At 43.5% G+C, this 14,845-nt stretch overlaps 1 protein-coding gene across 2 annotated transcripts in view; it reads left to right on the top strand.

Moving 5' to 3' along the window:
- Positions 1-14,845, top strand: part of pik3cb (phosphatidylinositol-4,5-bisphosphate 3-kinase, catalytic subunit beta) — a 55,814-nt gene that overhangs the window by 22,239 nt on the left and 18,730 nt on the right. For both annotated transcript variants that reach the window (XM_069695505.1, XM_069695586.1), the window contains exons 3-6: positions 6,005-6,200; positions 9,206-9,434; positions 11,373-11,602; positions 14,241-14,420. In XM_069695505.1, coding sequence (XP_069551606.1) covers positions 6,042-6,200; positions 9,206-9,434; positions 11,373-11,602; positions 14,241-14,420 — 798 coding nt within the window. In that variant the 5' untranslated portion in view covers positions 6,005-6,041. The remainder of the gene's footprint in view (positions 1-6,004; positions 6,201-9,205; positions 9,435-11,372; positions 11,603-14,240; positions 14,421-14,845) is intronic.

The raw sequence follows: 14,845 nt of genomic DNA on the forward strand, positions 1-14,845 counted from the left end.
ATCCTGTTTACAGCTGCAGTGTGTCATGCGGCGTGTCGTTAGTGAGCGTTGCGGGAGGGTTTATGCGTTTGCTGTAAAATAAATCGGTGGTGTGCATGTCTGTCCTGCTCCATCCCTCCTCCACTCAGCTGACGACGGGTCCTCCTGATGCACAAAGAGAAGGCAAGCAGCGCATATTAGACCCCCAGCTGTCACTCAAACTGGATACAGTCACGATGCTGACTTGCCCGGTCACAGTCTTTCTGGCTGAGGGGCGCCTCATGATGTCACAGATGGAGGAAGTTTGATGTGCGAGTGCACAGTTGTCACCGGAGATGGTCAGACGATGCTATTGAAAGAAGATGTAGCTTTCATTATATGTGGCGTCGTATTGCCTGTGATGTAACAATGCCGCTACGGCTTTATTATAATTAGTGTCACGGTGGATTAATGGTGATGCAGCAACTTTCACTTTGACAGCAAGTGAAGAGTTAGCATCTTCGTTGTAATGCAATAGGAAGTTTGTGTTTGCTCAGCAGAAAGTGCCTCAGTGAAGACGTCATAACAATCCTTTATACAAGATGATCTGTCTGTGATGAAGGTGTGATTGTGTTGTCATAGATTCTTCTCTACTGTCTGCGTCTTGAATTTGACAACAAATGTTCATCTTTTTATTGACTTGGTGTGGAGTCCCACCGACTGTACAATTCACCTCAACATCAGTCTGAACACACCCTTTGCTTTTTTTGTGCTCGTGTTCATCCTTAACAAAATAATGTCCCTTTTATCCCAAGAGACACACCCTTCATATATATTTGTGTCTGTGTTTTCGTTCTGTTTTACTGTATGCGTGCATGAACAAACATTATTGTGTATACGAGGCATGCCAAGACATTTTATCTTCATGTGGTCCAGTGAGTAAGATTACGTTGATTTCACTGCAACACAGCAAATGCCATTAAGGACTAACAGGCCAGCTTCTGATTCGACATTCATTAACTTTTTATGAATGACTGCTCGGGACTTTTTCTCCAGTCACTCACTTCCTCTCTGGTGTCATTGCTTCCTGCCAGAGAAGTGGGTGTATACCGCTGTGTCACTGGAGGTGCTTAGTAGGATGGAGCACTGTTAGCTGCCCGGATGTGGTTGGTTCATACACACACACACACACACACACACACACACACACACACACACACACACACACACACACACACACACACACACACACACACACACACACACACACACACACACACACACACACACACACACACACACACTTCCTCTCAGATACAGTATGGATGTTGTCATGCAGCGACTGAGAGAATATTTTTACAGCGTATTCGGTTTCCAAGCACTTCCACATTTTCTGTTTCCGATCATGATGCATCTGCGTTCCATAACAGACGGCACTAACGTGAGGATTTGGTTTTATAACGTCACATGGAACCGATCCCTGCGGAGGAACTGAGGCACTGAAGCTAAAGAATATCTAAAAATCAAAGCAGCAAACAGCGTAAATTACAAAATACAGTAAATGTAAAAACAAGAAAACATTAGCAGATATGTGCACATCAGGTGACGGTGATCGCTGGCTAAAGCTAAATTGTACAAACTCGGACTCAAACAACGTTTCATCGCTGACTCGAACACTGTCAGAGTTAGAACGGCCGTTACACCTGAGTGAGTGTTTACAGTTTACAGCCACCTCCTACATCCACTCCTAAATACAGTAAACACTGCTTGACCTGTGACTCACACACACACACACACACACACACACACACACACACACACACACACACACACACACACACACACACACACACACACACACACACACACACACACACCGGCTGACTGCTTATCTGCATACCAGCCAGACAAACTCATAACGTTGAGCTTAACAGCTTTTCAGTTAACCTCTACAAACACAGTTTTTCCAGTGAAATGTGAACACAGCAAACAATGTACATCACCACTGTTCATTCATGGCAGCCACTCTTGACAGGTACATTACTCTGTGTGCGTTACATGAGGTAGTCATTTCCCGGGTTTTTATTAAACATAAAAGGCATTCCTGTTTGTAAATGTCTGCTTTGACTAGGGTTAGCTTCCAGTGCGAGTGCTTGCCTCTCATCATGAAAGGTTTTTGTCTCCAGATCGTGTGGGTAAAGTACAGTCCCATCTATCTGCTGAAACTGAAACAAGATATGTGGTGCGGGTGTCAACTGTGAAAATACATTTTATGCAATAACACGATTGTTTATTATTCTGAGGATTTCTTGTTCTATGAATCAGGTTCTTGTTTAATTTGGAAAATTTAGTTTGCAGATATTTTATAAAGTGATGTCCTTAAATATATTTTTTTGTTCCGACCAACTCTCCAAACCACAACAACATTCAGGTTACAAGTAGAAAGTCCTCACGTTTAGAGGATGGGACCAGAGTCTTTGGATTCTTTTTTAGCTATTTAAATAACTCCTGTCCATTGACAGATCAATTTATGTACTAATTATGTCATCATGATCGTAAATATAAGCAGTTGTTTGATTCTGAGACAGTTTGTCCATTGAATTGCATGTTCATGTTTATACATAGAAATACGAGCAAGACAAGGCCATGAGACTCTTTTTTTGTAATCTTTTGACACACACACACACACACACACACACACACACACACACACACACACACACACACACACACACACACACACACACACACACACACACACACACACACACACACACACACACACACTCACTCTGCTTGCCCAGAAGTGGAAGCGCTGACTCAGGCAGTGTCGGTATTGCCTGTATGTATGTCTCCACAGTCATTTACGGGAGTGCAGTGGTCATTGTGGAGGTGAAGAGGTCTTAGATCCTCTTTGTGAATGTTATTTTTAGCACAGCGTGGAAGAACGTGTCACAGGACCCTTAATCACCAGGCCTAACACCAGGCCTAACCTTTCTCTCTCACGCACGCACACACACACACACACACACACACACCATTTATTTAAGCTCTTTTTTTTTTCTGCCTCAATCACTCACAAACACAGATACGCGTGGACACACTCACTCCATTGTCGAGAGCCTCACAGGCCTCTTGCTGTCAGACAGAGAGCTTTAGACCGAGAGTGCTGAGTAACACCAGTGTTACTGTTAAATGCATCTGGGCATGAAAGCCATCACAACATGCCACTGATTCAGAGGAACTTTGTCTTTATCATCTGTGGTATGATTTTAGTGACTGGTTTGGCTGTCGTGTGCTGAATGTCAGAGGTTTTATTATTCTCGCACAACCGAACCAGTTTGTGTCTCAGGTTCATTTCCCCTCTGATCTCTCGTCTCTCCTTTGATTTCCCGACACATGCCTCTCCCAGTGCATCTGCAGACATCTGATCAGAGGACGTGACGATTCAAAGACGTGAATAGACAACAGTTCTCCCTTCATCCCCGGCAGAGTATTTTTTTGGGTTGTGACAGGGAAGTCATTTAGGACTTTAAATGAATTTTCCTGAATGAAGAAAGTTTTACAAAAGAAATCTGCTTTTTATGCTTTGAATTCATTAAAAAAAAAAAAAAAAATGCTCCTCAGTTTACACAGAGAGCAGACAAAATGCATGCAAGTGGGATCATATTTCTGCACCTTCAAACAAAAACGGTCATCAAAGTGTGCCTGGGGAGCTTTGGGATAGATGCTACATAGTGATACATTGTTTACTTCCCCTAATGGATCCCTTCAGGCTCCTCTGTTTGTTGCTACATGAAACTCTCTCTCTTTTTCTCTTTTTTTTTTTCTTCCTGATCTTGCAAACCCTCTTGCTCTTCTCTGATCCCACCCCACCCCCTTTTTGAAACCTGACCTGGCAGTGGACCTCTGGCTGTCTGCCACCACATCCTCAGTGACCCGGCTCACCTGCGTATATGTACAGTACGTGTGTGCGTATGTGTGAGAGAGAGACAGACGCCGACTGTGTCGGCATCGCAGCAGGATGAGACGCTATTCAAGCTGTCTCCTGTTTAAAAAAAAAAAAACATCACTGTCGAAGCCCATAATTATTAAGACAAGTGTTTGTATGCATAAACGTGCCTCCGCACGTACTCATCCATCCATCCCTGATAACACAGGGCTGTCAGTGTTTCAGACAGACGTGGTGTCAGGTGGCTTCTCATGTTTGTAACTGTGCACCTTGGTGACGTAACAAGTCGGCCATTGTCTGCCCTGTGGTTGGTAATTTGAATGGCTGCTTGTGTTGTAGTGTATTCTCTCTTTGCCACCTGAAAGTCTGTGTGTCCGTTTCAGGGAGTAAATGCTCCTGTGTGTGTGTGTGTGTGTGTGTGTGTGTGTGTGTGTGTGTGTGTGTGTGTGTGTGTGTGTGTGTGTGTGTGTGTGTGTGTGTGTGTGTGTGTGTGTGTGTGTGTGTGTGTGTGTGGACGCACACATTCCTGTGTGGTTTAATGCGTGTTGCTGTGTTTGATGTGTTTAAAGGATTTTGACTGTCACCTGTTTTCGCATGCGATAGCTGCAAAGTGGCTTTAAGAGGGATGTTCAGATAGTTTGAAGAGCAAACACAAACACACAAACACACACAAGATTGTTTCCATTTGCATGGTTGATAACGGTAAGCGGCTGATATCGTGGCTCCAAATGCACTGCAGATATTGGACCACACTCGGGCACGTGGCAAAACGGCAGCTCATCCGCTGGTTGTTCGAGCACTTAACTTGGAGGGGAAAGACCATTAGAGGCAATCAGTGCTGTCGTTTTTAATGGGCGGATCGGGCCTAAATGGAGATGGACCTGTGGCCGAGAGGAAGAGTTAATGTACCAGGCCACTTAAGGACGAGGTAATGAGAGAAATACAGGTGGAAGTGGTGTGTGACGGTGCAGCTGTGGTCGAGGCACGGGCCCAAATGGAAACCAGGCTGTGGGCTGTTTTTACGCCGGCAGCTGGGAAGCCACTTACTGCATCTCTGTGGAACTCGGCACAGTTAACATGCACATGTGTCCGCTGGTGAGCGTTTGTTTTGTGTCTTTGAATTGCATGTTTTCAACGTTGCTTAGCACGAGGCCTCAATACCACACTTTGATTCTTCCACGAGTACTGAAAAATGACAAATCAAATGATACCGTATCATTTCTACTGTAATGTGTAATTTTCATTTTCTTAATGTGGATCATGTAAAAAAAAGCACTGTTCAGGAGCAGGTATTGAAGTCAAAGTATTGACACCAGAACTTATATCGTAAATGGAGTATCCATCTATAAGTGTTGTCATTGTGTGTGCTTGTCAGATGAGGGGAAGGCAGACTGAACTTTTGTTCCGTTTGCTTAGTGGGCATTCCTCTGAGCACTGGCCCTCGTCCAAATTAAAGCCAGTGGCCTCCCACCAGACTCAGCCCAGTGCTGCCCTCACAGGACACTGAATCACTCTTGTTAATGAATGTATGAGGGGTAAAAACAAGCAGCACAATGGTGGTTTATATGACTGAAATGCCGATTAACGAGCTAAAGTGTTCTTTTTTTATTTTTATTTTTTTTTATGTTGCTGGGTGATTTGAACCACCGCAAATGCCCTCAAACATACAGCATGTACAGACACAGTTTACTCGTGCAAATCATGTATTCTTGAAAAGCCTTTAAAATGTCTCCTTTGACACCTGATTACACATTTCCAATAATGTGTTTGCATTTAGGTTGGTTGAGTTCATCGTATGTTAAACAGATGGATGACTCATGATGGTATTTTTCTTCTATTGGTTCTGAACTTGTTATTTTGTCACTTTTGTAACCCGAAGCTATCATTATGTATCATTAAGTATTTAAGGGCTGGTTCGTACTTAACCAGCCATTAAACCCTTCAATCATCAAAAGGACTTAATAAGTGGAAATCTATCTGAAGGCATGGGGAACAAATTATCTTCCATTAAACTTTGTACAATTTAGTACTCTGATTAAAACCATGAATCTTGTTTCACACTTCATTTATGTTTCCACTCCTTTATGCCTGCAGGTCCTTATGGTTGAGGTGGTGTTAGGTGCCCCGTGCCATGCCTCCTGCCATGACAGACCTCCTGGACATGTGGGCGGCCCACTCGCCCCTGGCCGGACACGCTCCGGATCAGATCACCGTGGACTTCCTGCTGCCCACCGGCATCTACATCCAGATGGACGTTCCACACGAGGCTACAATTCAACACATCAAACTGGTGAGTGTTGCAGCAGAGGTGTGGACTAAAATAGGACTTCTAACAGTTTTACTTAAAGCCACGTGTTTTAGCTGCTGTTGCGACACCTCAGACAATCAATGCATTCTAAAATATAGTTTTAACTTTAAATGGTTTAAATGGTTGTTATTCTCACATGCCTCTAAGCCTATTGGTATAATGAGGAGAAACAGAACCTGCAGCACACACACACAGAGTAAAATAATCATTTAAAAAAAACTTCAGATTCATTTAACACTGTGACACTTTGTTAAAAAGGAAAGTACTTAATTTTAAATTCTAAAAATCTCATCCCATCAAGTCTGTGACCTCTGACCTCTTTCTCACCCATGATGTCATGTGTGAGATAGCCACTCGCCAACAAAAAAACACCCGGTCAGCCGCAACAATCACCTCTGTCAAAACAAGCATTAGATAATGTCTAACGGACCAGATGTGTGCACGTGTGCGTGCGCAAGAGAGAGAGAGAGAGAGTGTGCGTGCGCACACAATAAAATAAAACCTGGAGAGTTTTCTGAACAAGTTATGACAAGTTATAAAATGTCTGCATGCCATTTTCTACAAAAACACGTTATGAGCCCTCTAACATGACCAGAGACACGGGCAGATTTCATTTTGTCTGACATTCACGGATATTTGCTTTTGGCAATAATGTTTCACTTATTTTTCACGGCATGCCATGCCTGAAACTGAAGTCTCTGCCTCTGCCCACTGGTCTAAATGTACACGTGGGTTTGCATGCAATACACACATGCACGCGCACACACGATAGCTCTTCATTCTCTGAATTTAATATCTACAGAAGCAGTGAAAACTGAGGACAGACAGCGAGACTGAGACGCCTCTGATACGTTTCTTGTAAATGGAAAAAAAGGACTTTATCTGAGGAGACCAGGAGGGATATTAATTTAGCCAAAGGGTAGAATAATCCTTTGACCTTTTGCAGGCTTCAAACCAGACCCGTTATCAGCGATCAAACGGCCAAGAAGAGAAGGATGATGACTGACTGCATTTCAGTCATGATTAAGACGGGATCCAGTTTTGTAGAACAAATTCACAATTTGAAATCTCTTTCCATGTGTCACTTGTTGAGATGAGATGAAAGTAAATGTGTGACAAATGTTGGAGAAATTAAAAGTGTGTCGGGAGACAGAACCAAATGAGTATTTTGCCAGCGTGCTCCAGTGTAGCTCTGCACACACAGACAAAGACACACATCTTGACACCCGGCCCTGTGATGAAACTATGGGCGCACAGGGTCCTGAATCATGCCAGCGCTGGTGGGTGGACACTCACATCCTGATTGCCTCACCCTGAAGCTGAGTCATGTTTTCATGAGTCATAATGATACAGTTGCATCCTAATGACAGAATTTGTTGGTCTTATCGTTTCAAAATCAAAAGCCAAAAGACCTGCTCAAGTTATTCGTGTCAGCTCCTTCAGCAGCAGTGTGATGGTCCTGTATGAGCTCAGAAGATGCTTCATGGCTGTTTTTATCAAACCCAGCTCATCTCAAACTAGATAGTCTTATATATGCCTGCCTGAAGGGCCTAAACTGCCTGTAACTCTTAGAACTTTAATGACAGGAAACGCTCACTGGTTGTTGATGTATATATTTTGTACAATTTGGAAACTTCCACCTATCTCAAAGGAAAAACACAAGTCCACAACTTTTATAGTGAAATGGAGAACAAAGAAAGATGTTTTCATTGGTCAGTGTTACATAATCTCATAAATTCAAACCAATAAGACAAGAACATGCACTGATCAGCCACAACACTAAAACCACCCGTCTAATAGTGTTGGTCCGCCTTGTGCTGCCAAAACTGACCTGTCGAGGGATGGACTCCACAAGAACTCTGAAGGTGTCCTGTGCTATCGGACATCAATATGTTTGCAGCAGATCCTTTAAGTTCTGGAAGTTGCGCGGTGAGACCTCCATGAATCGGACTTCCAGCACATCCCACAGATGCTCGAATGTCTGGAGATCTTCGCACTTTACAGGCCGAGTCAGCCCCTTAAACTGCTTGTCATGTTCCTCAAACCATTGCTGAGCATTGTTTGTGGTGTCCAGAGCATCACTGCCTCTGCCAGCTTTCCTTCTTCCCATAATGCATCCTGCTTCCATCTCTTCCCCTGATAAACGATGCGCACACACCCAGCTGGCCACATGATGTAAAAGAAACCGTGATTAATCGGACCAGGACACCTTCTCCCATTCCTCCATGGTCCAGTTCTGATGCTCACGGGCCCACTGTAGGCGCTTCAGTAGTGGACAGGGGTCAACGTGGGCACTCTGTCATATCCAGCATGAAGACTCTTCTTTCTTCTGTGGGATCAGACCACACAGGTCAGCCTCAGCTCCCTTCACGCATCAGTGAGCTTTGTGTGCTCATGAGCCTGTTGATAAATGGAGGATTATGGGAAACTGGGTCCATGTGAGACCCTAAAGCTTCAAGAACTCACTCCTAACTTGCTGTGTAATATATTTCACCTCTTGCAAAGTGCCACAGTAACAAGATAATCAGCGTTATTCACTTCGCCTGTCGGTGGCTTTAATGTTTGTGGCTGAGTGACAACAGAGAACAACCTGGTGAACTGAACAACAAGGCCTACAAGGCTTTTGGACCCTCTTCACGTGGCCCCTCCTTGACCTCTTACACAAAGCTCATATTGTTCTTAAGACACGTGATGTCAGGCACATATTCGACTGGGATAAGAGTCACATTACAGTGGTTAAGCTTTAAATGTAAATACATAAGCATCTAGTTTCTGAAAATGACTGTGAATACATGATCAACGTATGAATACGTGAAAAAACTGGAGTTTAAAACACTTCATCGAGCCAAACCACAAAGATGCCGTTTATTCCAGTCGTACATGTTCGGCAAAGGGTTTATTTCATTTGGTCTAATGGAGGCAATAGAGACGCTCCCAGTATGAGCAAAAGTACATCAGTGTAACTTATTTGTTCCTCTCCCTGGCAGCTCTTATGGAAGCAGGCTCAGACCTTCCCACTATTTCCGGCCCTGGGCGAAATGGAGAGCCACATGTTCGAGTGTGTCAACCAGGCGGCCGTACACGAGGAGCTGGAGGACGAAACCCGCCGGCTGTGCGACGTCCGCCCTTTCCTGCCGGTCCTCAAGCTGGTGACGCGCAACTGCGGCCGAGCAGAGCGCCTGCTGGACTCTAAAATCGGCGTGCTCATTGGCAAGGGTAAGACCGCATCACTTCCGAAGTCGCAGATTATCACGCAAGCTCTCGCGTGCATTACTCCCTTCCTGATTGATTCATTTACTGTCCCCGTTTGACATTGCCAATAAAAAGAAGCACTTAGTAGTTGGTAAGTAGGGCAGTAAATCTTTCCCAACACATAACAAGCCTGTAGAACCTCCTGCAGGATGCTAGGTAGCTCCTCCACTCAGCACGTTCACCCCGGCCGTCAGACCTCAGGCTGGTGGGCAGCTGCCTGATATCAGTGGCTGATAGAGAGGTGTGACGATTAACCAGACGTGTTCCTGACATGTCTTTCATCACATGTCACTTTGTATTATCTCTGATGAGGAGTAGGCTTTTCAGAGGAGCAGGCGGGATATCAATAGAGCTGAAAAGCCCAGTCATCTGAGGAGAATGTTTATTAATGCAGAAGACCTAAAACTACTTTCTTATTTGACACAGCGGATAAAGTTGGTCTCCTTTAACTTAATCATTTATCTCTGTAACAGCAATACTTGATTGAATACTTGAAAATGGCTTCAGCCATTTATCAAGCAAAACCTCCAACATGTTTTCTTTTCTTCCTCATGTACGATAGTAAACACAGTAACATTGTGTTTTGGACTGTTGTTTAAATCAAACTAGTAATTCAAACGCATCTCCTGAGGCTATAGGAAATAATACTGGACTTTTTTTTTTTTTTTTTTTTTTTTTTTTTACTATTTTCAAGCCTTTTAAAGACAATTATCATTTGATTTGTCAAATAAATAATTGAAGATCAGTCGTGAATGAGAAGAATCATGTGATGAAACTTAACTATTTACAGTTTAATGTGAAAAAGTGTGATAGGTGCATGCAAACACACCTGTACTGTATAAACATGCAAATAAAACACATAATTCTAAAGAACTTTTCTGTTGCTCTCCATTACACACACACACACACACACACACACACACACACACACACACACACACACACACACACGCAAACACACACATGCACACACCCACAACACACACACAGATCATGGAAGTTTTTTTTTGTCACAGCAGAGCTCTTCATATAAAGAAATGCAAAGAGGGGGAGACGGTTTCTCTTGAGTCTAAGTGAAGGAGACTCTGACGATATTGATATTCTTCCCTCCTGGCTCCACTTTGCTCTGACATGATCTTTTAAATGCTTTTGTCAGAGTAAAGTGGTGTTTCAAAAGGAACCCCACATGCATGTCTGGATAGTCATACGCACGCACGCACACACAAAAACACACACACACAAAAACACACACACACACACACACCTACCTCGTGCATTAACAAACATTAACAAGCTCACACGGCCAACCATGTTTTTTCCCCTCCAGAAATGCAGTCACACAAACAGGCCTCCACATTCACACAGCTAATGTGGTCCAGAGATTTTCTTTGAATGCTGAGGGCCATGTGAATGTAAAATGGCAGTAAATGTCAACATGTTGTTTTCATTACCAAGAGAGTATTGTGTAGTGCCCTTTTAATAAAAAAAATAATAATAAATAAAAAAATAAAACAGACAAAAGCTCAGCAGAGAGTTGAGGGCAAAGTGTGATCAGGAAAACAGCAGATTATACCTCTGGCATTTGGCAGCAGTGGGAATATGAGGTGGCTCTGCCTTAATCCCATGAGAGGCTATCATTTGTCATCCTTTTACACATTCATTACTACTCGGTGGAAGTGTCGGGCATCAAGTGTCCCACGGGTGGTTGTACATTTTTCATCAGTATTAAAGCCTCTGCACTGATGTATATTACCTTCAAATCTTCCTCCTTGACAGCTCCCCGTACTTCATACGTTTCCATACAAAATTGCTTATTAATTAGCATTTCTATTTATGCAATCTAAACTGTCCACTTTGTTTAAATCATGAAATACCTGTTGTCCTTTTACTAACCATATCCAGGTCTCCATGAACTCGATGCCATAAACGACCAGGAGGTGAAGGACTTCCGCAGCAAGACGTTTCGTATCAGTGAGGAGAAGATGCAGCGAGTGCAGATGATGACGTGCACAGAGTGGCTGCAGGCCTGCTTCTCCCCGCAGCTGGAGCCCGCCGTGGGAACAGACGTCACCGACGGCGTCAACGACCAGACGGCGGACCTGAAAGTCATTATCCACTTCGACCAGTCCCAGGTGAGGCTCCGCTGGAACTGCTAGAGTTCTTGGTGATGGAAGTGGTGAATTGGGAGCTGTTGAACCTACGTGCTCCAAAGGTTTTATCGGCCGGCTGTGTCATGCTCCAGCTCCGACACGGCCACTCCAGACGATGCTCGTGTTTCCACCAGTCGTGCCGCGGTGCATTTCAGAAGCAACCTTGTCTATTTTTGACCGAAGCCGTGTCGTGCTGCATAGAGCCGATCAGCTAGGCAGGAAGTCGGACACAGGAACAGCACAGAGAATCTGATCAATTTTCATAATAAAAACCCCTGTGCAGACTCCCGATCGTATACCACATCACAAAATCAGTGTCTCACCGCCCTTCGTTGCAAGTTGCACGAGAAATGCGTTTTCGTCCGGCTAACAGGCACTTAATGTGAAATATGATTAAATAATCATGAGGGTGAATGTTTCCAACTGAAACACAGCAAACTGTATTGTCTTTGTAGATTACAGCACAAAGTCAGAAAATGGCAACAACTAACTAACCATATAACAACGTTTACCCTCTAGAAGCACAAAACTCAAGGAAAAACTGACCAAATCAGGAAGTCAATGAGTCCACGGAAACACCTCCGTGTACCCACCAAGAAGAGTCACCACCATGACAGCAGCTCCGCGTGTGTGCCTGTAAATAATTAAGCATATAATATATCGGGAAGAATAGTTTTGAATTAGTAACATTTTAATAGCATATGATAGAAATAAATAGAAAAGAACATTAATATACCTTGAGGGCTAAAATGTTTCACATCATTCGAATTTGAATTATCTTTGAGGGCTCAGAGATTATTATTATTATGATGATTATTATTATTTGCCTCGTGCAAACGCATCATTCACACACAATGAACCCTTAAAATGAATTCAGTTACACATAATTGTGTTGTTTAACGATGTTTTGTTTAATGTGACGTAATGGGGCACTTGGATCGATGACATGATGCTGGGAGCGATACGGGTGATTCCTGGCCGACAGCTAACAATAACAAAGACTGATGGCTTCTTAATTCACTGTTTACATTCATTTTGTCATTTTCCTAATTAATTACCTGGCGGGAGTCTAACACACAAAACAATATAATAATAAACCCATTCGTCAAATCCATAAGGTGTTGTTTGTTCAACATGGCTGCATGCCCAATGAGCTCAGAATAACAGTGTGACTTACTGCACCACTGCAGAAGACAAAACCACCTTGTTTGACTTGCAAAAGTAGCCATGTGACTCCTCCAGCGCAGCACATGGACTGTGGCCCGCCTCCGTTTCTGCTCACTGTTGGCAGCTCCACAAAAGTCACGTGATTGAGCCCAACTAGCAAGACATGTGACAAACACTAAGTGGGTCAAAACCATCAGTGAAATTATGCCATCCTCCCAGACACACACACACACACACACACACACACACACACACACACACACACACACACACACACACACACACACACACACACACACATTAGCATGGCGGCTCAAGGGACCAAAACGCTGATTAAAATGGACCTCGCTTTGCCTCTCCTCCTCTGAACTCACTTGACTGTGTCCCTCCATCTGTCTCTGTCTCTCCGCGTCTTTTCTCAGTGCCTCTGTCATCGAAATAATATTATTTAATAATAAAACAGATGGTCACGTCCCTCCAGACTCCTGTATATCAGCTTTGATCAACATCACAGAATCACATACACAAAGGCAGGCCATCTGTGGCACGGCACTCAGGTGGACACTGGCAGGAAGTCTTCTACACAATAAGCCACATTATAGATGGGAAGTGTGCTGATGTGGTTTGTTGTTCAAAAGTGAACATGACCGAGGTTTAATGTGAACCTTCCTGTCAGTGAAGTCATTAAGATGTTCGGGGTATTACCTCAGTCTTGTTCACTTACTCCGTCAATGCATTAGCATCAAAATTGTATCTAATTTCAACATTAAAAAAAGGTTTCCACAGTTTAAAAAAAAGTTGTGAAGTACTTTGTAGATAGCTACTGTTTGTACTGTCAGCGCTGCAGCCCAACCATAATGTAGCTGTGGCCATTTTTTTCTTTGATAAAACAGCTGACATTTTTATTAAACCTCCAGGATATGATAATTCATTGTCAGGTATCAGGTCAGCCCGGCGCTATAAATAGCGTGAAGCAGTGAGCCTCAGAATGTCACTCGGAGCATATTACTTCATGGGTGGAGGACTCGCATGTATTTAAACCCATTTCAGTGCACAACCTGAGCTCATTCAGCCATGAATGATCACTTCTATATGAACCCTGTGACTGTGTGTGTGTTGCTAGCACGCAGGAAAAGTCACAGAGGCTTTTTGATCTGCTGGAGGTGCGTTGAGCCCCGTCTGTTTACGTCCATCAATCTCATCAAAAGAATCAGAGTTGTCTTTATGGGCCAAGTATGTTTACATGTCAAAGAAATTTGTAATGGCTCTCGGTGTACTTGCACGCAGCTTATGTTCTCGACTTCTTTGAACGTATAATAGTGTATGATTGTACGTAGAATGTGTTGGAGAACATGTTTTGCTGTTTTCTATCTCATGTGATGGAGCAGTGAGGCCTCCACCTATTCAACACCTGAATCAACCTCCGTCCCTGTTTTCCTTTCTTGTGTTGCAGGACTCAGCCAGTCTAAAGGTGTCATTATCATGCACCCCCGCCGAGTTGATGGAGCTGGCTCTGAGGAAGTGGCTGACCACCCACGGCCCTGAGGAGGAGGTGTGGAGGGGTCAGTATACGCTGAGGGTCAGCCAGTGCCTGGAGTTCCTCTGTGGAGATCATCCTCTGATTCAGTACAAGGTCTGTGGCTACACATTAGACTTGGTTAGGTGTCTGTCAGGGGCTGATAGACTTCAATACAGAGTTAGATGTGTCACTGTTTGCGTCAATATCATGTCCAGCAACAGATATATCTATAGTTTAGCTGCTTTTTTATTATCTACTTTTTTTTTAATTGTTTTATATACATGTTTTCAGTCTGACAAATTCATACAGCGTTATTAGGGCCTGATTTACTAAGATCTCAAATAAATTGCATGTTCCTTCCAAAAGTTTGCAAATTTTTTGCACCCGTTTCGCGGGTGATTTACTGAGAGAAATTGCGTCATTGAGATCAGGTGCAAATCGCTGTATTTAAATGAGGGGTTTGCGTGTGTTGAAGTGATTCCAGCCATGAAAAACACAGAATGACCGCAAAAGGAAAAAGGAAATCTGATCCCATTGAA

This window comes from Brachyistius frenatus, unplaced genomic scaffold, assembly GCF_029030835.1.
Source record: "Brachyistius frenatus isolate BFR_SWC_R1_liver_20210118 unplaced genomic scaffold, ASM2903083v1 Contig_1, whole genome shotgun sequence".
NCBI lineage: Eukaryota > Metazoa > Chordata > Actinopteri > Embiotocidae > Brachyistius > Brachyistius frenatus.